Source organism: Mesoplodon mirus (assembly GCF_964341445.2).
Source record: "Mesoplodon mirus genome assembly, chromosome: 14".
In the NCBI taxonomy this organism is placed as follows: domain Eukaryota; kingdom Metazoa; phylum Chordata; class Mammalia; order Artiodactyla; family Ziphiidae; genus Mesoplodon; species Mesoplodon mirus.
Genome location: NC_138990.1, coordinates 54,724,779 through 54,751,875, shown reverse-complemented (window position 1 = coordinate 54,751,875; position 27,097 = coordinate 54,724,779). Strand labels below are relative to the sequence as shown.

Here is a 27,097-nt window from a genome sequence, read left to right as displayed (position 1 = left end):
TGAATGCGAAAGAGTTTGTGTAATTCTCCGTGCGCGTTTTCACAAGTGTTCATAAGTCCCATGGGATTTTAAAATGAGTCTATGACTTAAAAGATTGAGATCCACTCCTTTTGACCAGTGCTTCTCACACATCAAATGTGCACATGAACCATGCACATGAACCATCTACATTTCATTAAAATGAAGATTCCAGTTCAGCAGCTCTGGAGTGAGGCTTGGTGCTGTTGGTCCCGGGACCATACTTAACGGCAAGAGGCTAGAATATTTTATTCTGCACTTGTCTGCATACACTGGCTTGTTGCTCTCTGCCTCCTAAGTAGATTGCAGGTTTCTGCTAAAACTTCTTGGCTCTTCTACCACAGCAGGGACTAGAAAAATAGCCCATCGTTGGACCTGACAGATGCTTGCTCTACAGATATAAGTACATTAATTGCAACTAATTAAAATAGCTTCTCTATGTTCACTTTCTTAGTCTCACTTAGTTTTCTAAGGTAACCACCTGTTTTTCAAGGTGCTGAACTTTTCTGTAACCCAGAGCAGAATCTCAGAACTCCTAAAATCTTCCTAAAGCAAAGTTTTTCTCTCTCTTCCATATTGAAATAAAAATCCACCAAACCTAAAAGACATCATGGTACAGGAAATGCCTCGTTTGGAAGGATGATCCACTATATAAGGGCATTCTCCCTCACTGGAGATGTTCAGTACCAAGATGTTCAGTGCAAATAAATAATGTGGAACATCAAAGAAGCCAGGATAAATCAAATCACCACCACTAGGCCCTTGAAGGGGTAGGTTCTGGATAAACTGTTTAGAGCCCAGAAGTGAAGTCTCATAAAGAAAGGGCAGGGCTTCCCTGGTGGCGCAGTGGTTGAGAGTCTGCCTGCAGATGCAGGGGACACGGGTTTGTGCCCCGGTCCGGGAAGATCCCACATGCCGTGGAGCAGCTAGGCCCGTGAGCCATGGCCGCTGAGCCTGCGCGTCCGGAGCCTGTGCTCCGCAACGGGAGAGGCCACAACAGTGAGAGGCCTGCGTACCGCAAAAAAAAAAAAAAAAAAAAAAAAAAAAAAGGCAGAGAAGGAAAGTCTCTAGAAGTTAAGGAATGGTGTAGAAAAGTGAAAATGGGGTTTGGGAATAAAACTGCTACCTCAAAAACCTTGCCACTCTATATTTGCATAAGCTGTAAAACAAGTTACTTAGTCATGTGGAAATAAAGTGTTTTTAACAGCATCTAATGACACAGCAAATGAAAAAACATTTTTTACACGCAAGACACACGTGTAAAGAATGTGTGCGAAAGGACTTTTTCATGTGGTACTTAATAAATATATATACATATTATTTGTACTTATAAAAATACTATGTGCAATGAAAGCTATGCATAAATATTTATAAAATAACTTTATCTAAGTAGGCCAGTAACATTTAATATTTTTCAATAAATTCATACATAAAATATATACATTAGTGCCAAATGGAACATATATTTTGAAGTATGAACCCCTAGTAAAACTCTTAGGAATCTGGAGTAAAATTCAGGTATCTGCCAAAGGAAACTTCGGAGTAGTTGTCATTTGAAGAAAAGAAACGACGCTGGGTCTCTTATCTTCATGGACTGTTTTGCTTGTCAGATTTCTAACATCACTTCAGCTGAATTTTGTATTTGACTTCCAACTTCATGGCCATTTGACCTGCCAACTATTATTTTCTTTGAGGCTTTTAACACTCCACCCAAGTATTTTGCTTTCCAGAACAGTTGTGTCCGTTTCCTTTTCACTTCACCTTAACATCAGACGAGGTTTACAACATAGGCTTAATGTGCATCCTTTAAGGTTGCAGACAGACCCAGGGGCGTCGCTGTGATGACCTGAAGCTGATACCGCTCTGGAAAGTCAAGGTCCCCTGGAGGATCGCTCTTTGTGCCAGGATTTCCATTCAACCTGAGAGTCCCGGTGCTGGGGTCGGGCCCTGAGAGCCCGACTCTCCAGGGTTCCAGTCCCCTCCCCAGGCCGAACGTGCGGGCTGGGACCTTACGACCGGAAAACACCGCCCTTTCCTGTCGCCTACTCATTCCCCAGGCCGAAGACTCGAGGAGGAAGAGACGGAGACGGATTAAGAAAATTAATTAACCGGGTCCACGTTCGGCCTCCGGGCGAAGGGGCTGGGTGCGCAGCGGGCGCAGGTGCCGCCCAGGGCTGAATTTTACGCTCCAGGGCCAGCCACTGCGCCACTTGCGCCCCGTCGCTCGTCCGGGGGCGGCCGCCACCCGCTTGCCCCAGCTTTAGGCACATCTCTTTTAGGGACCCCACGGGAGAGGAAACGCCTCCCCCTGTACTAGAAAAACCTGCAGCGTCGGCTGTTCGCTTGCCCCTGTTCAGCCAGCAGCCCCTGGTGTCTCCAGTGCGCCAAATCCACTCTCCGGGTTTTGGCGGCAGCTCCAAGGGGATCAGGCTGGAAACTGTCAGAACACGACCCTCCCCCCCAAACCGGGGCTTCGAGTGGCCCGGGGGCCCGAGGCCGGGCCGGGGCGGCGCGGTCAGGTGGCTTCTCTTCCCCGAGGGCGCCCCGGCCGCCGCGCCGGAGCCTTGCCGGGCTAGATCGGATCGTTGGGACGAAGAGAGGTGGGCGCACAAGGTTTAATACAGGTGTCCGGGGTGCGGGCGGAGTCCCTTTGTCCTCGGGCACCCTGGACCTAGCACCCCGGGTCCCGCTTCGAACCGAGACCTTTCTTTGTGCCGAGGGAGCCGAACGCAGCTTCTCGCAGGAAAGCAGCATCCCTGGGGGTGGCGCTGGGGCGGTAACGATGAAAATCCATTGTCCTTTGGGGGCCCGCAGGCCGAGCCGCGGGTGAACCCGGTCCGCCCGCTCCGGGCCGGGGCTCAGGTACAGCGGCTAGAAGGGTCTGCCTGCGGCCCCCGCCCTCCGCCCCGCCCTGACCCGCCCCGCGCGCCGCCGGCCCCGCCCCGCGCCGCCCCGCCCCGCCCCGCCCTTCGCAGGTTCAGTCTGGGAGTGCGGCTGCGGAACGCTCAGTCTAGCTTGCACCTTCTCTCCCGGCCGCGGCCCGAGACGGCGGAGAGCGCAGCGGTGGGGCCCGAGCTGGGGGCGAGTCCGGAGACCCCGGCCTTGGGCGCCTTCACGCCGTCTCCGAGCGCATAATGCTGTGAGCAGGCGCCGCGCCGGCCGACCCGGCTGGATCTGCGCGTGGCGGGCAGGGACTGCGTGCGCCTTCGGGAACTGCGGCGCCCGGCCCCGGGGTCAGCGGCTGGGATCCTTGGCGCCGCTGGTGAGTTGCTGCCTGCCCACGGCTCCTTCTCTGCGCGTGTGTGAGTATGTCCAAACCCGCGGCCGTGGCCGCTTCCGGCGTGCGCGGGGGGCTAGGCTTGGAAATGCACAGGGAGCGGGGATACCTAGGGCATCCCCTTCCAGCTGGTGTCCAACGGATCAAAGGGGACATAAAGCATACTGGGAGGGGTGCGAGCGGCACGACCAGATCGCAGAGCTCCACCGTTTGTGCCCACCACTTTTCAGGGTGAGGCTGCGCGGCTACACTGCACCCTCCGAGCTATTGACAGCCATTCTGGGCGCGTACTGCATTTTTCCATCTGAGAACAAGCCGCACATGGCTACCGCTCCCCTCCCACCGTGGATTGGCATCAGGGCTGCACAGGGTGCACGGTGCAGATCTGAGGTGGCAGTACCCTCTGGGTGCCCTCTCCTCACTTGACGAGGGGCATTGTGCCTGGGGCTCCAACCTGCAGATCTGGCAGTCGATTTTTTTTTTTTTTTGGACGGTGGTTTCTGAACAACTTAAGTGTTTTCAATATTTTTTCCCCTTTCTTCTTGCAACTAAGTGTCTTGACAAGTATCGGACATGTGAGGACGAATGGATCTGGCCATTTTTTCGTTATGGATTATTATACTCCATCCCCCTCTCGACTTCGGGAGGCATGTGTTTCATCTTATAAATAGAAAGTAGCATATTTTTTGGCAGGACCTCCTTTATACTGTACAGTCTGAGAGGTCAGTTTAAAAATAAATATGCACTTGAATGTTACATTACCGAGAGCCAGGCTGTGGCTGGGACAAGCTGCGTGGACAGCAGCATCAAAGCCGGGAGCGCAGCTGTGTTGAAAGGAGTAAAAGCCCCAGAGTGCAGCCCAAGCTGACAGTCAAGTAATTACATTTTGTTTAAAAAAAAAAAAAGTGAGTGAATTAAAATGAGGGCGGGAATAGGAATGTCAGAAGGGTATTGCAACATGAATCTTTCCAGACCTGGTGTATTTGGGGGAGTCGCCGCTGATGCGTGCTAGGTGGTGGGGTGGGAGGTGCTGGCTAAGGGGAGGGAATTTATGAGTGTGTTAGGGAGACAAAGGTTTCCTCCCCACCCCCCAGCTCTTAGGCTTCACAGTAGTATCCTAGAGTTTCTTGGGGGTGCTGCCTTTAAAAAAGAACACAAATCAGGAGAGCAGCAGATTTTGAATAGGAAAGCCTTTCTTGGGGACTTCCCAGGGAAGCACGGGGAGACAAAAGGCTCACCTAGAAGCCCTGATGATGCCCCAGGGGTATCCCTAAGGCAATTTAAAAGACTATAACCTTCTGTAACCTTCCTATAACCTTCTAACTTTGAAAAGATCTAACGACCAGGAAATGTAGCTTCTTTTCTGGACAGTTCCAGAGATTCTCTTTTTGATACCAGCTAAGATCCGTTATGAGCTCTTGTGACAGTTAAGAATAAGCTACACAGGTATGTCTTCAGATTAGGTTGAAACACTCAGAGATAAGTTAGGGCAGTTGTGAAATGTTTGGCATTGTCACATGTGAAATTAATGATAAAGACTAATAGTCAAAGAACCAAGGAATGGTTGAGAGTTCTTCATTAAGTCTCTTAAAGAATGTAGGTTTCCCAACAGGCATCACTCATTGAATAAAACACTCAGTACCAGCCTCTGGGCTCACAGATAAGAACATTAGAGGAGAAATTTGGAAGCCTTTCTGGATCCATGGCAGTTCCTGTTTTCCAGTGGTTATCATCTGCAAGAGATTTACATTATGAATTCCATGATTGGAACATGGTGCTATGACTGTGGCAGCAGCTACAGACATGGAATAAGATGAGCTCCCCCTTCCCTTAAGATCTGAGCAGTGAAATTCTGTTTTGTATCTCAATGGAACATGTAAAGACAGCCAGAGTAATAAGTGTTGCACATTTTTTTGCTTTTTATTGTAAATTTAAACGTGGTGCAATATGAATAAATACAATGTCATAAAAATCATTGCAGAACTGTTCACATGAGCTGGTTTGTCCTACCTGCTGTCCAGCTTTTCCTTTAAAGTGGTGTTTTATGTCCAACATGTTCACAAAAGCTGCCCTTTCTCCCTTCTAAAATTTGTGGTGTTCAACAGCATTGGGGATAAAGTTGTTTTAACCTACATCACCAAAAGACTTTTACCAGGCCATAAATTTTTCACAAGCTCTTTGCCCAGTAGCCATAACATTTATCCAGAGAGTGGACTTCCAATTCATAACCTGAAAAACCTCTAGAAAGATTGCTCTAATTTTTTTTTTTAATTATGAAAATTCTTGCTTTCAGTCTGATTTTATTTAAGCTGGGCCTAATTTCTTTCTAACCAGAATCCTGTGTACCTGTTTATTCACTGATGGAATAAACACTTAAATCTTTTTTTTTTTTTTTTTTTTTTGCGGTATGCGGGCCTCTCACTGTTGTGGCCTCTCCCGTTGCGGAGCACAGGCTCCGGACGCGCAGGCTCAGCGGCCATGGCTCACAGGCCTAGCCGCTCCGCGGCATGTGGGATCTTCCCGGACCGGGGCACGAACCCGTGTCCCCTGTGCATCGGCAGGCAGACTCTCAACCACTGCGCCACCAGGGAAGCCCCTAAATCTATTTTTAAATGCAGTATGTTTGCCAGAGAGCAAGGACAGTATAGTCATTTGAAACTACTAGATTAAGCCAGCCACAAAATCTTTACCAAGCACCGAAGCCAAAGAATTCTCCTAATATGTCCCACTGTTCCGTGAATTTGTATGTCAAAGGTACTTCCTACATGGAGCCTGCCCTAAGTGCCAAGCCCTGTTCTTAGCCCTTTACCTTGAATAACTCATTTATTTCTAATAATCACTCTATGAAGAAGGCATTGTTAATATCCCCATTTTACAGGTGTGGAAAGACCTCTTACATAATTTGCCCCAAATTACACAGTAAGGAACATACCTAAACATGCATATGCAATTTAGCAACCCAGTATGCGCATGAATGAATGGCTAATTTTCCACAAAGATCAGCATCTTCTGCTTAAGGAGATGGGGAAAAAACCCTGAGGTTAAGAGCCTCTGAGGCAGGCTGTCTGGGTTCATATCTTGGCCCTGGCACTTAATACTTGTGTGACATGGGGCAAATTACTTAGCCTGTGTACCTCAGTTTATCAATTACAAAATAAGGATAATCTTACTCTGAGGATTAAATGAGTTAAAAAAGAACACACTCAGAACAGGCCAGGTCCAGAGTAGACCCAATAAAAAGCTGATGCTTTCATTATTGCTTTTGTTGTTTCCCTAGGTGCTTAATACTAGTTGTCTCATTTAATATTCACAACTGCTCTTTGAGGTAGATAGTATTGTTCTTATTTTCCAGATGAGAACACAGGCTCAGAAAGGTTTAGTAACTTGGCCATGGTCACACAGCTAAGTAGCAGAATCAGGTTTGAACTCAGGTCTGTTTGACCTTATGCTAAATAAATACCCCACCCTCACCAACAGGGAGGAAGGCCAGGGAAGCTATTAAATCTGACTCTTTTAAGGGTTTTTGGCCTCTGAACAGAGAACTCATTTCGCAGTACATTGTATCTCACAGTACCACCGCCCAAAGGAAGATGACAGTAATTGCCAGCCTTTGGGAATACCATGTGCATCATTTTATTTATTGAAGATAGTTCAACTCACAAGTATGGCCAGTAGTCATCTGCAGTGGATCCAGCATCAAACTGCTAGCGGTAACCTGAGCAGTTTAATTTATACCATAAACAAAGAGATTTACTAGGAATATCAGGACCCAAACATGAAGTGGAGTTTAGTGTGTGGAACACATCCTTACTTTGAAGTTCTAGAGGTCAGGGGGTTGCAGGGTCCAGTAACCGATCTGGATGGTCACCTCCTTGAGACTGGAGACCACATCCATGGTGCCTGGCCCTGCAGTCTCTGGCACTCGTGATGTTGCCCCAAGAGGAGCTAAAGCAAGATGCAGGAACCACAAGCAAGGTGTGCAGGAAGGTTCTGTCCTTGGCAGAAGTCGGGCCTCATTACAGTTCTAAGTTCTGCACATGCCCCAGACCCTGCCAGATAACCTTCTGGTGTGAAAGATAGAGCAAGGAGGCCTTTGAAGCCAAGAGGGGTGCCCCGGATAACCCAAGGGGCCTGCCTGGCCTCCACTGCCTTTGATACTGTGGGTTTGTGATGAGCTGTGGGAGGCTGCTCAGATCGAAGCAGGGGTTCTGGAAAGGATGTCTTGGCTTGAAATAACCCAAGTTGTCTCAAAACCGAGGGCAATAGCGTTAGGACTGTTCACCTCCATTTGGAATCTCCCCTTTTCCTGCCCCCATCCTTTCAAGGTTACAAACCAAAACAGCATCCCACAAACCAGAATAAATAATATCAGTAGCCAAATAGTTCTACAGCAACGGTCAGGTATGTTCTTTCCTTTAGAAAAAGATGCCTTCCTTGGCCTTCATGTACTTCTTGAGTGCCCGGGCTCACCCAGTCTCATAGTGATGACTGAGTTTGACAGCACCTCTGGTGGAAGAGCAGTTTTTTAAATTAAAGCATACAGTTTTATAATACAAATCATATTGATATTAGAAAGTTTGCTATTTCTGAATAGCCAAGAAAACTGATGAGTTTAAGGGCTGATGAGTTCAAATTAGTATTTTCTTGATCAAGTCATGAATTAATAGTAGAATCCTTGAACCTCAAATGTTAAATTTTTTAAAACCTGGATTTTCAGTGGTTTGGGTTTTATTTGCATATTTGAGAAAGTCATCATTTACCTTCTAGCCTTTGATTCTTTGTTAAGCGTGTTACAGAGATCACACACCTGCAGTTAGCTAATACAGCACCACCTCATGTGAACTCTGAGACAGGAATAGCATCAGAAGAGGATTCTTTGGGAAACCAGTCTGATGAAGGTCCCTCCCTGCAGGACTTTTCAGAGCATTGAATGTCGCTGGTACAGTGAATCTCCACACGGAGATAGTGTCTATCAAATCATTTTGCCCACAGAGCAGCTGCCAGGACTAGTCTAGCAAGAAACACTTTGGGAACCATCAAGCCAGAGGCAGACACCACCCGCTGTAGCCTGCCCTACAGAGCTGAAGGAACTCAAGAACCTTTTAGAGAACCACAGGGTGTACAGGGCCAGAGACACAGGAACGCACTAGAAGATGCTAGCAAACACCCCGCCATTCTATTTGATAAAACTCATGCAGAATTAAGTGGAGACAATCACAGAGGGATTGGAGATCAGAAAACATAGGTTCTGGTCTTAGCTCTGACCCAGGTTGTGGAACTGTGACCTCTTGGGGTCCTATTCTCATCTCTAAGATGAAGCTTTTGGTTCTAGATGATTTCAGATCATCTCTAGCTCTAGAATCCAGTGAGCCAGGATCAGTGACACCTATTAGCATAGCAGTCTTACTACTATACTAATATGTAAAACCCTGCGTTGAAAAACAGACCTAGTGCAAATCCGGGCAGGGCAGCCCAAGCCAGCGTGGAGGGCAGAGAACTTCAAAGTCAGGCCTCTATTTAGACAGCTTACACATTTGGGAATCTGTCATGTTCTGGTGACAACTTGAAGGTCATACTTGTAGACGCATCATGCCAATGATAGATGACTGTGTGTTTAGTTGGAAAAGACCCATTCTGTTCAAATCCATTATAATCATTTAGGCTACACACAACTTTTTAAACAAGCAAAGTCATTTTTAGGTCATATGTGGCTTTGCCATTTCAGAATATATGTGAATTCTTCCCCTTTTTATTTATTTTTTTAACTTTTTTTTTTGGCCAAGGATCAGTTCAGACATGTAACATTGATTTTTAACACAGCAGGAGACAGGGTTCTAAGCCCTTGACTGGCCAGCTATGTCACAAAGCGAATCCTTGCCCATCTCTGGGTAGGTTCTGTCTGTGAAGATGTGGAAGGGGAAGGATGGGGGTACAGAGCAAGCTGGTGGAAGTTCTCCAAGCTCTCTCCTGGCTCTAAACAGCTGTGACTCTGTCTTTTTGTGTTTGGTTTTTCCTTGTATCTGAGGCATTTTCCATAGTGTCTTGTACCTTCTCCTATTTTAACACTGATTGTGTTTAAATGATCATTTGTTGACCCTTGTGGCTGCCTAGACTACTGGCTCTTTTGAGAGTAGGGACTGAACCTAGTTTAGCTTGGCATTCATCTTTTTTACAATAGGACTTAATGAAAAAATGGACAATCTAGTCCTACCTGTGTTATCTTCTCTTAGCATTGTTAAGCCAGAAATCCTTTTCAGTTACCCAAGCTTAAGTCTGACCATAGTAAAATTATTCCTTCCCAGGCTACCAAATGTTCAAATTCAAAAGGAGGTACCTCCAATCCTTTGGTTTTGGTGATAATGATCATCCAAGGTACTCTGAAAATCAGGCCACCACCAGAACTTCCTCAAAGTCTTCTCGGCCGGGCTGTTGCAACCTCCACTGAAGCTTTCTCCTGCCCAGGTGTGACTATGGTGGCTCGGTACCATGTGTCCACTTACAGCACATACTGGGCAGTCCCCGTGCTGGAAGGATGAGCGTTGTTGTTTTCTAATGCTCACCTAGACCTCTCAGCCATGCCTGCATGAGCCATTCATCATTGGTGTGCTTACTGATCATTTGTCTCCATGCTGGGACATAGGCTCTGTGAGCACGTCATTGCTGTAGCCTCGGTTCCTAGAATAGTGCCTGGCACGCAGTAGGTCCTTATTAGATGTTTGTTGTTGAATGGACATTGTGGAAGGTGAATGACTAGCCAGGGACTGGATGAAGTCATACGGAAGGCTCTCTCCAAAGCCTGCTGCTCGCTGAATGAATCAGCTCAAGCCACATGTCCCACTGTGCACGGCATAGCACCAAACTGGAAACTCTTCCTGCTCTCAGATGACTTCAGAGTGAAATGTTTTCCAAACTAATGCTGATTTTTGGCCTTACATAAGTTTTAGTAGAAGTTTATGCTCGTGGGTGGATTTTGTTCTGTATTCCTCTTAAGCCCTTAAGCTGTGGGCTCACCTGACAGGGCAGGTAGTGCCACTGCCGACATATCTCAGGGGCAGCATGGGGAGTAAAACGGTGACTTCTTCCCAATTCCAGTTTTTTCGCAGAATAAGGAATTATACAGTTGGCTATCTGTATCCGTGGGTTCTGCATCTGCAGACTCAGCCAACAGCAGATCAGAAACATTGGGGGGAAATAAAAGTTCCAAAAGCAAACCTGAATTTGCTGTACACTAGCAACTATTTCTACTTTGTATGTGTTGTCTCCTGCTAAGAAGACAGTGTTACTGTCTCCACTCTACAGATGAGCAAGCTGAGGCTCTCAGAGAAAGTCATTGGCATTGCTTTGTACCCTTAATTTAATATCAGGAAAGGTGAGAAAATATAATGAAAATTTTATAAGCTAGTAAAAAGTATTTTGATTCTAAGGATAGTCTTAACTTCACTAAAAAGCATTATGTTTTTTTCTTAAAATTCCCTAGAAGCTAGAACCCTAACATCCGTTTTCTTTATTAAGTATAAATAAATCTCAAACACATATCTATGATTCTATTACCTGTCTGTGTGTACATGAAGCTTACATGCACATACCTGGGGCTGCTACTTGAAATGAGGAACACAGACTAGCGGGTATCTCCCCAAACTCCTCTCCCAGTGCAGGAATGCTCTCCCTCCCCTCTGGAATTCCTAACACAGTCTCAGGCTCAGCTAGAAAACTTCCTTTGATGGGCCTTTCCCATTCTTTAAGCTGATTAACTCAAGTTGGTTAGACTTCTTCCCATCCAGCCCCACCTGGCCTCTCCTTGAACCTTAATCACACACCTAATTCTTTTCTTTGAATGGTACTGATTCCCTCTCACCTGACAGCTCACCAAATATCTAAAGAAAATAACTGTATGCCCTTACATTTTTCTTCATCTGACCAATCGTTGGCTGTAATTTTCCTAACTCAAAGGAGTCCCATTTGTTCTCAAGGTTGGAGGAATTGCCCTTGGAGATAAAGGATACATGTATATGTAAAGAAGTTAGCTCCATGTCCTGTTGACAGAATTATTCTCTAATTAAGCTGGAGGTAAGAATCCCAGTTGTTCACAGGGCAGACACAAATTAGTTTAGCCCCATCTGCAATCATATATTGGTGACTGCCAGAGACATTTTAAGGAGAAAATGGATATGGTTATTTTGGCAGTTAGAATGGTTCCCCTCCTTAGCATTGTATTTCAGTAGATGTTCTGCTTTTTCATTTGGGATAAAGATGCTTTGTGCTTTCATAGCACTCTATGAAGATTTTCACACTCAGCTCTTATAATCACCTGAGAGATAGACGGGTTTGGGGTGATTATCCCATTTACACAGGAGGTAACTGGCCCCCATATGGTCTGGAGTTGTAAAAGAATCCTATAGGGCTGGCTCAACGTTTCACCCAGTTCTTTCCTCCCCTAAGGCCTAGAATAGCAGTGAGAGCTCTATCTACTGTTTTGCTTGCCCATGTGTTCATTCATTTAATAGGTTTTTTTTTTAAGTACTTGATCTGTGCTAGTTATACACTGATATTACAACACTCTTTTTCTGTAGAATGTCCATTATACAGTTTCTTGCAGGTTCCCTTGTATATCTTGGGCTAAATAATCCAAGTTTCCCCTTAATCCATTTCCTTTTGAAAGGAGAGGTCAGGTGAGCAAGCTCATTGTTTCTCCTGGGCCTCATTCTTTAAGATTGGCTTAAATGTAACTAGTAAGTCTGCATTCCGGGAAATGTATTGTCAGATCTTTCTAGAGTCTTGCCTGTCTCTCTAAGACTCTATTTGCACATGGCAGTCATGGATGTAAGTCTTTTCCCTTTGAAATAGCATGTCAACAAATATTTTTTGCCTTAATCTCAACGATCTGTATGAGTCTGTAGAATTACTGTGGCTCACATTGATAAGCTGTTAAATTCTTACCCTGCACGGATAGAGAAAGGAAAAGAAAGAAAACCTTTGCCACAAGAAAATAGATGACAGCTCCTTGCTAGACGATTTTTTAAATTTATTTTCCTGTAGGAGTCACAGAAAGACTCAGATTGCATTTTCAGCAGGGCAGGCAGGGTTGAAGAGGAAAGATGTCAAGGCAATCTCAAACTTTCTCATTTGTTCATTTAACAAACATTTGTTCAGTACCAGCCATGAATTAAATATAGTCTGTCCCCAAGAGAAGGCAGCCTAGTGGAGTAGTCATTAGTAATTGCAGTGTAGTGTGAGAGTTGGTGGGTTTGAGGTATAAAACAGTAGTATAGGCCTTGAGGACTGGCTGGACATGTAGCTGCAGGGTTGGGCAAGACCCTGATTGCTAAAGTGGGCCTCACAGGCTATCTTATCTCCAGGCTGTAAGGGTGGGCCTGCCACTCAAGGTTAAGGGGGCATTCTAGATGGTGCCTTCTGATAGAGATTGGAACATAAAGTGGAAGATGAGGTTGAAGGCAAGGAGACAGGTGGGAAGGCAAATGCCCTTGTGCAAGAGATTGTGAAAGCTACAAGTGAGGCTGAGGCATGAGGCAGGAGGATGGACAAGAGGAGACAAATAATAGGACTTGATGTGGAGGATGAGGCAGGGCGAGGGGTGGGGGGTGACAGCCGGGTTTCGGATTTGGGTGACTTCCTGCCATTTACCGAGAGGGAAAAGTACAGGAGGCCTATGCTGAGGGCTGGCAAGAGGAGGAAAGATGGCAAATTCTATCAGGGGTAAGTTGAATGGGAAGTACCTCAAGGAAGCAACGGAGAAAGGTATGAAAGACTAGGGGAGAAAAGTCCAGTGCTTCTTTCTGTGAAGGACCAGTGTTTAGTGTTTTGTTTGTTTCAATTTCCCATGGACTGTATAGGACACCTGGCACAGTGAGTAGCTGCTTGGGCCACACCCAGTTTCCACGCAGACCTGATCATACACGGCTCCCAAGCTTGCCAAGAGTCTGACCAATGAGAAGAATCCACAGATCCGCATGCTTGATTATGTCATAAAGTTTCTAGAAGCTTACTTTCAATTTCTTTCCATATCTCATCATGGACTGGCCTAGTCCATAGATCCACTTTGAGTAGCACTGGTCTAGACTAAGGTATGTACAGGCTGAAGACACAGATTTGGAAGTTAACATTAGAGGTAGTTGAGGCCAAGGACAGGGGTGTGATTGCTGGGAGACTGCTGAGGGCTGGGCCATGGACAACCACCATCCAACCCCGTGAAAATGCCAGCGTCTAAGGCAGGGGTTCAGACTTTTCCCGTTAAGCGTCAGTTTAGTGTTTTAGGTTTCGATGGCCACATACAGCCTGTCACAGCGACTCAACTCTGACCTTGTCATTTCAAAGCAGCTCTACCAGTTTCCAGCCCTCAGCACTACAGGGAACGGGGGCCGGAAAATTCTTTGTTGTGGGGGCAGTGTCCTGTGCATCGTAGAATGTTCATTTAGCCGTGCCTCTGACCTCTGTCTACTAGATGCCAGTAGATGCCACCACCCCCAGTCATGAGAATCAAAAATATGTCTAGACATTGCCAAATGTCACCTGCGGGGGTGGGGGTGGGGGATGGGACAGAATCACCCTCAGTTGAGAACTACTGAGCTGAAGGTGGTACATAAAAAAGTGAGCACTGGTGTGTTCCAGTAAAACTTTATTTACAAAAACAGACACGGGGTTGGATTTGACCCACCTACCATAATTTGCAGGCCCTTGATCTAAGGGATGGGCATAGGGAAAAGTAAAAGGGCTTATTCAATAAAATGTAAGGGCCTCTTGTGTTCGCAGCCCAAGAGGAGGCTCTGTAAGTGATCCGGCTTAAAGAAGAGACTGTTAACAACAGCGGCTCCTTTTTTATAGCACCTTTGCCTACCTTATTCTTATTGAGCTTACTACCTACCAGAAATATCAGACACAAAATCACAAAAGAACAGGAAAGAAAACAAATATAAGCTCTTTAGGAGCCCTAAGAAAACCTCCAAGCAAGGCAGTAATGAGCCTGGATTGCGTGAGGTGAGTTTGAGAATTTCTCCAGGAAGGAAGTGACTGAAGCAGGTCTTGGAGGATGTTATGAATAGTGGTTGATGGTAAAGAGGTGGGAGGACAATTCACGTAAGGAACACAGGTTTCTTAGTTTCAGAAAGTCAGGAGGGAAGTCACGTGTCAATAGCAAGGGAACGGAGCCATTGTCCCGGCAAAAGCCTTGTGGGTGTACAAGGCGCCCTGATGCATGGCCACGATGCACGTGTTTCCTCTGGGAAAATAATTAACAGCACTTAACGCTTTTTTCTAAGAACAGGATATTTTTTTTTTCTCCCTGAGACTCAGGGGCTTTTATTACCTCAAAATTTTAATCTCGTGGCTTTTATTTCACATGAAGTCAAATCCCTTTTGAAATTCTTTGGCAAGGGCAAAAATACTGAAAATTCCTAGTGAGTTGGAGAGGCTGGTATCTGGGACCATTTTATTCATTCTTAGTTAATGACAAGGTCCAGTCATCATCTCTGCCTCTCATTGATGTTGAGATCATAGTGTATCATTTCCTCTTGGTGCTGTCAGACTTCAGGACAGATAGCCTGGTATAGACATTCCCATTCTCAACCCACTTCCACGGCAGTCGTCACGTTAGTTATCAAATCAGCAGTGGTTAAAAGCACAGACTGTGGAGTCCAGCCATAGCTGAAATCCTGGCTCCTCCATGTTTTGGCTGATGGGTCTCAGACATGGGCTTAATCTAAGACTGGTTCCTAAGAGGTGTGTTCTAATACTCACCTGTCTGGCCCACAGCACGCACTCTAGCCATCGCCATTCACATATATAAATTCTTTAGAGAACTCGTCATTTCAAATTTGCTACTTTCTAGAGGCATCCCTTGTAGACTTGGACTGGGGGAGGGTTCCTGAGAGCAAAGCAACTCATCTCTCATGATGGAAGGTCTAGCAGAGGTCTAGCAGGGGTTAGGGATTTAAATAACACTTCTTAATTTGTTCACTGTGTGCCACGTGTTATGGTTGACAAAAAAGATAAACAAGACCCAGCTTATACTCACAGAAAAGCTCTCAGCCTAGTCAGAAGGGATACTCATTCATGCATTCAACAAATATTTGTGTACAGATATTTATGTACAAATAACACAGGGGGGTTTGCCGTGGAAGTAGGTAGAGAATGCACTGGCCACTGCCAGGTTCCAAACATACCCAGTGTTGGTGTGATGCAGAGGAGCCCCTGCAACGAGTGTGGACGATTGTCAAGGGCCCTAGCAGGATGGGAGGACGGCATGGAAATCCCTATCTGTCCCTTCATCCTGTTAGGGAAGGAAGAGTAGTCAAGAGACCTACATTAGATGTGCTCTGAAGACAAAGGACGAAGAACACCATACCATATGTAGTATGAGTCAAGTGACCATAGTCTGAATTTCTGGACACCTGTCAAACCTGTTTGGATCATTTGATATTCCTATTGCCATAGTTGGAGTTTTCATAGAATAGTTACTGACTTAAATATTAGGGGGTTTTTTCTTTCTATTTTTTTGGTGAGCAGCTAAGCAACTTTACAAGTTATTGGATTTGAGCTGAGTTTTCAGATTTGAGCTAATTCCCGGCTGAATGTTGCTGACACCTTCAGGGTGAGATTCTCATCCTATATTGATATTGTCCTTGCAGCTTCACAAACCAAGTCAGATCCATTAGTTCTAGAAGCATGGGAGCAGTTCACAGGAATGGTCTTATTTGATTCATATCCACCAGCTAGAGCCTCTGCCTTGGTCCTTCTGCCCAGCCCTGAGGCTGAGTCCCTTGTAAAACTCGTCATGGTAAATGAACCAGGCCCTTTTCCTGCCTCGTTATAACTGCCAGGGCTCCACATCCGTCTTGAGTCCTCCTCAATAACTCATTTTAATAGGGAGAAAGGTCGAAATGGCCTCTCTTCAAAAGTGCAGGGTTGGTACTTTGAGGTGGATGTTCTGTCTTCCAATTTTGCTTCTAAAAACCCTTTCAAACAGTACAATTAGTTCCTATAAATGTGAGGAGTGTATGCACATTAGCAGTGAGTCTCCCATATGGTATTTGTGGGTCTCTATATAATCAGGGTTGTAAAAGAAAAATAAATACAAGCTGTAGCTGAATCATAAACGAGAAGTCCCTTTATAAATAATTGAGGGTTGAGATGTAGCATAGACTTTCTGAGTGGGTCTATAAAATAGTCTGCTCAGTCTGGCTATAAGTTCATTTGCATGACAGCCAGGCGGCTGGGAACTAAGCTAATGGCATTTTATAGCCTTGCAGCATATAGCTATGTCCTCAGTTCAGATAATATGGGGAGAGGATAAGAATCTAAAAATAGAAAAGGCATCTTTTTATCTTCTCGTGGGTGGAGTAAAACAGACTAAAAATATGAAAAGCATCCCTTCAGGATGCCATTTACCAGGGTATTCTCTGGTTACATTTATTTCTGTCTTAGATTTTCATGTAAGTTCTATGTTGAATCTCTAGTAGTATGATTTTTTTCCCTTGAATTTTAAAATACTTTGATCTAGAGGCGCACTCCTACAGAGGTTTGCAAAAGGATTGGCATGAGTGCCCTCATCGTCATAATATTTTAGTATTTCTGATACAGAAGGTTGTCTGGTCATCCCTATATTAGTAATAACTGCTGTCTTCAAATGGAAAGTCTTCTAGGAAAAGTCTGTGAGTGTTTTTTATGGGTGAGTGTGATGTGGAACCATAAGGAAATCAGCAGTGATAGTTTTCCCCTGTGGGAGACTCAAAATGAATAGGGACGAGACCCCACCCACTGTGCACATCTCAGACGCTCAGAGGCAAAGGCCGCTGCCCGGTGACATCCTCCGTGCATGCCCGGTACACTGCCCCCTTCCCACAGCAACCCATTCCATCTTGCCAGAACCCTGGGTTCTCCCTTAGAGGATCCAAAAGCTGTTTCCCTGTAGCTTCTGCTTTTGTAGCCCTAGGGCCTCTCGTACTGAACAAGTTAATCCCTTTTCCATTGCAGTTCAGTGAATCCTTCAGATCCCTAAAGATTCATTTTCCCTCAGTATTTGAGTTTTCTTTAAGCTGCTCCGCCTCACTTTCTCACGTGTCCTGACGGAGTCCCTTTGTCTCCCTGTTGGACTCCTGGGAACCTGTAGGAACATGTTCCAGGTCACCTTTATCCCTTTAAAGTGTGAAGCCCAGGGTGAAATACACTTTTCCAGGGCTCATCGCAGTGGAATTGTCTCCCCTATGTTGGCAACGGAGAGCAATACCCCAGAGATGGCTGTGGGTGTAAGGGGTGGCGGGTTCTTGGCCACGCTACCATCCTTCCCTGGGACTGTTGCCTCAGGCACAAAGGAGGAATAACCAAGTATTTTTGCTTGGGGCCCAGATGGTGCAGTGGTGCTGCATCTGGGTGCTAGGAAGAAGGGCGTGCTGATTCAACGCTGAGACAAAGCAAAAAGTGATAGGAAGTTAGGGGGTCTTGGAAGGATGTGACAACTAAGCAAGAAAGGGGAAGTCCAGTGCAGACTCACTTCCTGCAAGTTGAAGAAAGGAAAAGGCCCACAGGTCCCCCAGGACAGCCACACGCACACATGCCTCCCTCCCACCTGCCCTGTTTTTATGCATGCGTGCTTTAGATTAACATTGCAACCTATTGTGCAGGATGCAAGAACTTTTTTACCCTCTCTGTCCCCTAAGAATTAATCTAAAAACAATTAGTAGACAAACCAAACATTCCTTTCTTAAAATAAATGGAATTTTAAAAAATCTCAACCCCTTTGTTCTTTTCAGAGCCCTGTGAATTGCCAGTACTGTCAACTCTAGTCACCCAGGGACTGATTTTTCAGTGTGTGACTTTTTCATAACCCTTTGCTTTTCTCCCCCATCTCCTGGCTGCTGCCCTGTTTTGGTCTTTTCAGCATCATTCTCTTTACCAAAAGGATGATAAGGAAATGAAGGGAAGGGTGGCCACTTCACTTTTTTTCTTCATTGAATTATTATTGCTGTGTTGATTTCTCTTGTTAACACTGTCACTTATGCTTAAAGCAGTCACACGTAAGAAACTGGAATTGTCTAGCCTGGTACAGGAATGACCACCTGACACTGCCTTTCTTATCAAAACCATGCCTTCAACTTCCTCCTGAGTCCTTTTGTGTCTTGGAACCCTTGAGCTTCTCACAAGTTCCTGTGAGTGGGGGTCTGTACCTTTGCAGCTGGACTTCTCGCCCACACATCTGCCGGACATCCTCTCTAACCTTGATAGACGGTGACAGGCGACTGACTGGGGAGTTGAACACTTTTGTTGGCCAGTCTCTCCTCTCCGGTGCCCAGGAACTGGAACCTTTGTTTTCAGAGGAATCTATAATCTCCAAGATGAATATTACCTCAAGTGTCATCTAAGCGGGGGAAGAGGAGCAAACAGTGATCTAAGAACTTCCGGAGAACGGGATCAGCAACCTTGGAGAGTTCAGATTTCAGGGTCAAGGGCAGGGTTTTGAGAAAGGTCTACACATAGGATGGTTTCTTTGTCTCTCTCTTTTTCTTTCTTTCTTTCCTTTCTCCCTCCAGTCCTCCATCCCTTCCTCCCCTTCTTCCTTCCTCTCTTTCCAAGACGGTGGGAGTGGAGGAATGATGGCAATGTAGGAAAGCTGGAGAGCAGGAGAGTCCCAAGTGTGGAGAGTCATTGATGGTGGTGGAGTCCTGACCGATATGCAAAGGCTGGAAATGCTCTTCATTTGGATCATGGAACACCCAGGAGGGCTGGCTCTCCAGTTCTAGTCAGGCCTGTAAGCCCTTTTGGTTTAGCTCTTCCTGTCTTCTTCTCCCGCTTCCTCTTCCTGGGTGTCCACCTGACTCAGGCTCTCCCTCTGATTCATCCCTTGCTGTGTCTGCTACCACATGGGTCAGCCACCAGCAGCCTCCAGGAGCCCAAGTCTCCTTTTCAGAAAATGGTGAGGAGGGACGGGCTTCCGTGTTGTGGCCTTTAGGACCCTTCCATCATAAAATGCTGCTCGTCTGCATCACCACCACCTCTCAGAGAAGGAGCTACACCCCTGAGCCCCAGTACCTCCACCTGCCTGTGCTTCCCTCCACATGGGTACCCTGCCACCCACACTTTCCCCAGCATCCTGAGTCTCTTCCCTCTTCTCATTTCCTTCTGACGAAAAACCTTCTCTTCTGAGACCTTTTCCATCCTACAAATACAGACTGGTGGAGCCTCTTTGGTGAAGGCCTGATCACCACAGAAAGGAATGATCTGTCCCTTTGACAAGCTCAGGTGAGATGAGGCTCAGCCCTCTCGTGAGGCCTTCCACCTTAAGATTTTGGCTTTTGAACCCACTTTCCCATAATATTGTTTGCATTATGATCAGTGACTCATGGGTTCAGTAGACTTTTTAGGACCTACGTATAAAATTGTCTCTGCAGGAAAGTGCAATCTGAGCCCGAAACAACCCTCGTACTTATTTTTTTTAAATAGCTAATTCATTCACGTGGTTCAGAAATCCAAAATCATGAAAGGATGTACAGTGAAAAGTTTCTCTTCCACCCTTATCCCCTTCCATCTACTTCCTCTCCCCGTGGGCACCTCACCATTACTTCCTGCTTATGCTTCCAGAGAAAGCTTATCTACGTACAAGCCAGTACAGATGTTATCTACACACTTTTGCACCTCTCTTTTATTTCCTTTGAAGATATATGTCTTTGAAGCTCTTTCTACATCACATATAAAGATAGCTGCTTCATCCTTTTCTAGGCCTGTGTAATATTCATTTGTACAGATGCACCTTAATTTGTATAACCAGTCCTCTAAAGGTGGACAGTTAGGTGGTTTCCTGTTTTTTTTTTTTTTTTTTGGCCGCACTGCGTAGCTTGTCCAATCTTAGTTCCCCGACCAGGGATTGAACCCGGGCCCCCAGCAGTGAAAGCTCCATGTCCTAACCACTGGACCACCAGGGAATTCTCAGTTGTTTCCAACTCTTGGCTGTTATAAACTATGCTGGACTGACAACACTGTATATGTGTTATTTCCTTATTTCCCATATACATAAATTGGATAAATCTCTGTAAGTGGAATTCTGGGGCCTAAGGAATGTGATTTGTAGTTTTCATAGATACTGCCTTCCACTGAGGTTGGACCTGTGCATGCTTCCCCACCCTTATCAGCGCATCGTGTTATCACATATTTGTATCTTAAAGAGGCTTTGGAAGGAACCCCCTTCATCATTTGGGAGCTGACTGACTTCCCGGGGAGTGTGCTCCTTAAATGGCAAGGCCCCAATGTCTGGAGCCCATGCCCAGCCACTTGGCTTAGTGCCTAGTAGCCGTGTGGCCTTGGCAAAGCCTGTGCCTCAATGCTTCGTCAGTTAAATGGGGGTGTTAACATGGGTTCTTGTGAGTGAGCTAGAACACACCGAAGGTTGGAACAGTGCCTAGCACATAGAGACGTTCTCAATAAATATTTCTTGTCATATGACATGTTGGTGGTTCCCAGGAGATGCACACATACCCTCTCCAGCACCAGGCACTTTGTTCCCAGTGAAGAAACCGCCCTGCAGTTTCCTGCTTTAGCAACAGCAGAGAAGTTGTTGAACAGTCAGCCTGGGGCATGGCAGTCCACTGACTGATAAGCCAAGGAGCCCAGAACATTCAGAAAGCAGAAAGGAGGGGAGGAAGCAGTCAGGGTATTGGATTGCCTCTCCCAGGATCAAGCATGGTTGCCCCTGAGCTGGAGGAGGAAAGATAACAGATAAGATAGATGGATGGGTCAGAGCTCTCAGATATTTCCCCAGCACCGTATCACAAACATCAACTTGTCTAAAGTTGTAAAACTGACATTTTTGCACCAAATTCCCGTTTTGTTTTTTTCCTTAAACTTCCAATGAATTGGAGGGCTCTTAGCCCTGGCACACAATAGAAATTCAATACAAATAATTGTTTCCAAAGTCCTAGAAGCCTCCATCCCTGTCATGCAGTAAATACTATGTAAATATTTGTAGAAAGAAAGAAAAATGCCTTTTAAGGTATCTCCTTTCTTTTCCCACTCCTGAGAATCTACTGCCTGCAGCTTATCTAGCCTCTGCTCACCAACCCTTTTCTTACTTTTTTCTTTGTTTTTTTGTGGCTTGTCTCCCACCTTTGCATCCACTCCACTGACATAAAACCCAGCTTCTGCCAGGTCGAGCAAGCCTCTGCCGAGGGGCCTGCAGGGCCCGTGGCCATGGCTGTGGCCAGGCAGGGACTGAGGACTGGGCCTTCCAAGTGTAGCAGGCACACCCTCTACCTTTTCTCCTCACTTTTGCTCCCCAATATCCCCAGTCGCTGTACAGGTAAAGGGTGAATGTGAGTGATCCAGTCAGAGGAGCACAGAAGCACTCTGGCTGCATCTTCATGCTATTTTTGTTTTTCTAAAGAATCTGAAATGAATGTCATGCCTTGGTTCTGGCCTTGCATAACCCTGGCTCCACCAGCTGACCACATGCAGCCCTCACATGCCTTGGAGTTGCAGTGGACACACTGTATCTTTCCATGGCAGCTGCCCTCCTGGCCTTGTGCGTTGAGGACACGGCTCCAGTGGGCAGCTGTTCCTCGGGGCTGCCCCCCACCTTCTGCAGGCCCAGCGCCCTAGCTGCTTCTGCAGGCAGTCATCAAACTGTGCCTAGAGGGGCAGGGAGGCGACACCAGGCACCCTGGGTGGCAGGGGCCCTGGGCTGTTGTGCACTTAGAGGGGAAGGACATTGATGTTTTAGCACGAAGACCCAGGGCTTCCACTTCTGTTACTATTACAAGACCCAAATTAGAGTTAAAAATATGACAATGTCAGACTCACAAGCATGTCTTCCCATGCTATGGTTCCCCATCTACTCACTTGGTATCAAGTGTCTCTTTTAGTAACATGGTATCTCTGTGCCTTCCTAATCTGAAGTGGGAAGGCTGACCCACCAGGCACCCCCGGGGAGTGTGTGGTCTTATCTGGCAACTTCCAGGGTAGCCTGCTCTGGGTGCAAACCCTCATGCTACCTTGGCCTCCTCCCCACTCCCAGAGCCAGGGTAGGGTGGTCTCTCCAGCTCATCCTTCTCTGCCTCCTCAGGCCTGGGTGCCTGCCACTTCCCAAACAGATCTACTTGTTACCTGGCTGGAGCAGAGTCCTCGCCATCTGCCACAGGCAAATGAATTTAAAACTCTTGCTGAAAGGCAAGAAATATGGGGCAGATGTAGACAGCCTCCAGCTTCTACAAAGCAAATGTGGCTCTCAAGCCACCATCTAACCCAGCCCTCGGAGTATTTACTTATTTATTTGCTCTGCGGCCAGGGCGAGGAGAGCCCAATGGGAGAGGTCACAGCAGAGCCATTTTAGGAATTCCCACAGTGGCGAAAGTTTTAGCTTCTCCATGTCAGCTGATGTGACTGAAGAGTTGGAGGATTATTTTCAAGAGATGAAGAGGTTCTCATCTGTAAGACGAGAGCCCCAAACCTTCTTGTAGCCCGTCACTTCTAACTGTGTCATATAGCATGTGCAGGGAGAGTGTGTTAGCTTTCTACTCGGGTAACAAATTACAAACGTAGTGGCTTACAGCCCTACCTGTGTTGTCTCACAGTGTCTGCAGGTCAGAGGTCCAGGCAGGGCTTAGATGCATAGTCTCATCAGGCTGTAAACTAGGTGTCAGAGGTATGGTCTCATCGGAGGCTCAACTGGGAAAAGATCCACTTCCAGGTTCCCCCAGGTTGCTGGCAGAATTCATTTCCATATGCTCTCTCTCAGTGGCTTACTTTTTCAAAACCAGTAAAGGGAGCCTCCCTCCAGTCTGCTAAGACGGAATCTTTTATAATGTAACCTAATCAGGGCTGTGACATCTCATCACCTTGCTTAGAAGCAACTCGCAGGTTCCACCCACAAAGGCATTAACACCAGGCGGCCACTTACTTGGAACCCTGCCTACCACAGGGAAAGGATACAAGCTTATCAGCAAATGTTTCAAAAGTATTCTCAAGTGAAGACCCAACCTATAATGTATGATCACACTTTTTTCTTTGAAAAAGAAGCAGTTTTGTTCTTTTCCTTCCATTTCAGAATGTTGCCAAATCCTGAATTTTATTTTTTGCTTTTCACAATCTTTTTTTTTTTATATTGGCATATAGTTGATTAACAGTGTTGTGTTAGTTTCAGGTGTACAGCAAAGTGATTCAGTTATACATATATATGTATCTATTCTTTTTCAAATTCTTTTCCCATTTAGGTTAAAATCCTGAAATTTTTGACAGCCCCGTTCTCTCTGCCACAACTTGATTCCAGTTCCAACTTCCATAATGGCTTTATGTTACTGAGAAAGGGTGTTCCTTTTTTTTTGACTTCCGAATCTCAGTTTTCTCAACTGTAAGAATGCATTTTCACTGAGATTTTGTTGGACACTAGCTTCACTGTCACTTAGTAAATGATATTTCCAGTTCCTTTCCTTATAGGACTTCATTGTATTGCATTTTTATTTACATAAAGAAGTCAATCAACAACAAAATATTCTTCGTTTTGCTAGTGTGAACGCCAAAGCAAGAGAGAAAATATAGTTTAAAACAAATTCAGTTGTGTCTAAGGAGCTGAAATCACTCTGCTCATGTGCTGAGAGCAGTTCTTATAACAGAGGAAAAGGACTAAAATCTCAGACATATCCAGAAGATTGTGTCCATGACCATGTTTAAAAAGTGCTGATGTCATACGTTTGGGTTTTTTAATCTCTCTTTCTCTCCCTTTTTTCTTTTTTCCCCTGAAGTAAGACTAAGATTAGTGGACCCTTGTTAAGATCAAAGTTTTTATCCTGCTTAATGGAGAGAAACAAAATAAAGTTTGGCTTCAGATGGGAACTGGTCCTGCCATTATTTACAGGCTCTTGAAAAAGTGGGAAAGTGAAAAAGTCAGGCCCAAGTGATCCCTGAAGGGTCAGCTAATTATAACCTGCTTTGGTTTCTCTTCCAGGTTTCTCCATGCTGTGGAAGGGACTGGCGGATGTAACCGGCTCTCCAGAAAGCCCTGCTTGGCTGTAAGTCCAGGAAGGCCTCTTAGACCTCCATCTTGTTTCAGAGCCACTTCTGAAGCTACTTGAGAAAAATGATGTGACAGTTCCTATCAAAAAGGTTATTGGGAAACATATAACGTCTGTGAAGAAAGTCGCCCTTTTTCCCTTTTGCAAAATCGACATCCTCAAACTCCAAAATGCCAGCCAAGACCCCAATTTACCTGAAAGCTGCCAATAACAAGAAAGGAAAGAAATTTAAACTGAGGGACATCTTGTCTCCGGATATGATCAGCCCTCCCCTTGGAGACTTCCGCCACACCATTCACATTGGCAAAGAGGGCCAGCACGACGTCTTTGGAGACATATCCTTTCTTCAAGGCAACTATGAGCTTCTACCTGGAAACCAGGAGAAAGCGCGCATGGGCCAGTTCCCCGGGCATAACGAGTTCTTCCGGGCCAACAGTACCTCCGACTCCATGTTCACAGAAACGCCCTCCCCGGTGCTCAAAAACGCCATCTCCCTCCCAACCATTGGAGGGTCCCAAGCACTCATGTTGCCCTTGTTGTCACCGGTGACATTCAGTTCCAAACAGGAGTCCTTAGGGCCGGGAAAGCTGCCCCGGCTTAGCTGTGAGCCGGTCATGGAGGAGAAGGCTCCGGAGGAAAGCAGCCTGTTGGAGAACGGGACGGTCCACCAGGGGGACGTCTCGTGGGGGTCCAGCGGGTCCGCATCCCAGTCCAGCCAGGGCAGGGGCAGCCACTCCTCCAGCCTCTCCGAACAGTATCCCGACTGGGCGGCCGAGGACATGTTTGACCATTCTGCCCCGTGCGAGCTCGTCAAGGAAAAGACTAAATCAGAGGAGTCCCTCTCTGATCTCACGGGTTCCCTCCTCTCCCTGCAGCTCGATCTTGGGCCCTCATTTCTAGATGAGGTGCTGAATGTCATGGATAAAAATAAGTAACAGGACACCGCCGGCTCTTTTCCTTTGGGGTAAAAGGTATCAAAAAAACCGAACAAAACAAAACTAACCACAAAGAGAAGAGCTTCGCTGGCTATACTTGCTGTCATGTGATGGGTTTTCTAAAATAACTTTCCTACAAAATATTTTTTTACCTGGTATGCCCTGTTTGCAAAAACAGTGAAAAAAAAACAAACCTATCCTGGCAAAGAGAGGAAGTGAGTCAGAACCCATTTTCGGCGGGCATTGCTGATGTACAGCTCACACTTTTTGTTTTCAGACACATAAGAAATCTGGCTTGGCCAGGACTGGCACTACTTATGAAGGGCTGTGCCAGTCACATTAAGGACCTTTACAGTACTCTGGCATTTTCTGAGCAAGAGGAAGTCAATTTATTTAACACCCACGCCCTTTTTCTAGACTCTTTTCTATATTATATCGTTTGGGCTCACCATAGCAAATTCTTCAGTGTTAAAACTTTTCTCTGTTTTCACATTTGAACAACTTTATGGGTTTCGGGGATTTGCTTGTAGCTCTTATATATCTCTATATATTATATCTATATTGCGAAATTTTGACTGTCAGCTACATGTTGGTAAGACACAAACAAAGTATTACTGTAACTAAGTTATTTTTAAAGTTAAAATATATTTTTATGTGCCTTTGGCTCTTTATTGCAGAGTCTACATTTTATAGGTACTACATCAAATATGGTCATTTGACTTTCCATTGGGATTCCATTCTAAGCTGTGTATGTGTATGTTTGGAAAAATGTATTCATACTTAGCTTTATTTTTTTTTTCTTCATCTGTTATCATACTTTTCACAGCAGCCAACAATGGATTGTAAAGTGTAAAGGCACAGGTTACTCACAATGCTTCTGCAGAGACTGTGGGCTACACCACATAATGTTATTTGGAAATATGGGTATTTTAGTACAGTACATACTTGCATTACATAGGTACTTCATACAACACAATAAAGAGTAAATGTTAAAATCAACTTGCTTGGTTATAGTAATAAACAAAAACATAAGACAGTAATTGTATTTTCTTCAAGTCCAGGGCTAGAAAAATTGCTTCTGTAAAGTGTACATGAGCCTTTAAAATAAGCTAAGAGGGGCCTCCCTGGTGGCGCAGTGGTTGAGAGTCCGCCTGCCGATGCAGGGGATACGGGTTCGTGCCCCGGTCTGGGAGGATCCCATATGCCGCGGAGCGGCTGGGCCCGTGAGCCATGGCCGCTGAGCCTGTGCGTCCGGAGCCTGTGCTCCACAACGGGAGAGGCCACAACAGTGAGAGGCCCGCGTACAGCAAAAAAAAAAAAAAAAATAAGCTAAGAGGTGATTTCCACCCACTCAGTAATTTTGATTATTGCCCAAAGGTTTGAGATTCTAAAAATAAGGCCCCTCAATTTTAGGAAAAATGAACATGAGAGATGAGAATTTTTTTTTTAAGTCAGCACTGATGCCAACTTCTCAAAAACTCATTTCTGTGAATCTCCTCCCTTACTTTAACACAGCAAACTCATGCAACCCCAGCCCCGTCCCTACAGGACAGAAGCTTCCATGCAGCAGGTGCCATATAGACAAGATTAAGGAGGCCAAGAAAGAGGGCAGGAGAGCACCTTGCCCCCAAGAAGACAGAGATGCCCTAAGGATGTTGGTTAAGGAAACAGGAACAGGAAATGTACACACCGATTCCGGTCCTGTTGTCAACACCCCTTCCCCCTCAAAGACAAATACTTGCACGCAAAAACTTTCATTTCTCCTTGAAATATATCCCTGGGACTTCCCTGGTGGTGCAGTGGTTAAGAATCCACCTGCCAATGCAGGGGACACGGGTTCGAGTCCTGGTCCAGGAACATCC

General features: G+C 45.7%; 1 protein-coding gene across 2 annotated transcripts; it reads left to right on the top strand.

The window, feature by feature from the left end:
- Window positions 1-2,986: 2,986 nt before the first annotated feature.
- On the top strand, window positions 2,987-26,234 carry CDC42EP3 (CDC42 effector protein 3). 2 transcript variants are annotated; one of them, XM_082642694.1, is made up of 2 exons: window positions 2,987-3,280; window positions 24,234-26,234. In XM_082642694.1, exon 2 carries the CDS (start codon window positions 24,471-24,473, stop codon window positions 25,233-25,235), a length of 765 nt encoding a protein of 254 aa, XP_082498820.1. In that variant the 5' UTR covers window positions 2,987-3,280; window positions 24,234-24,470; the 3' UTR covers window positions 25,236-26,234. The 2 variants fall into 2 exon arrangements, with proteins under 2 accessions (XP_082498820.1, XP_082498819.1); XM_082642693.1 differs by having other exon boundaries at window positions 2,987-3,320.
- Window positions 26,235-27,097: the final 863 nt, after the last annotated feature.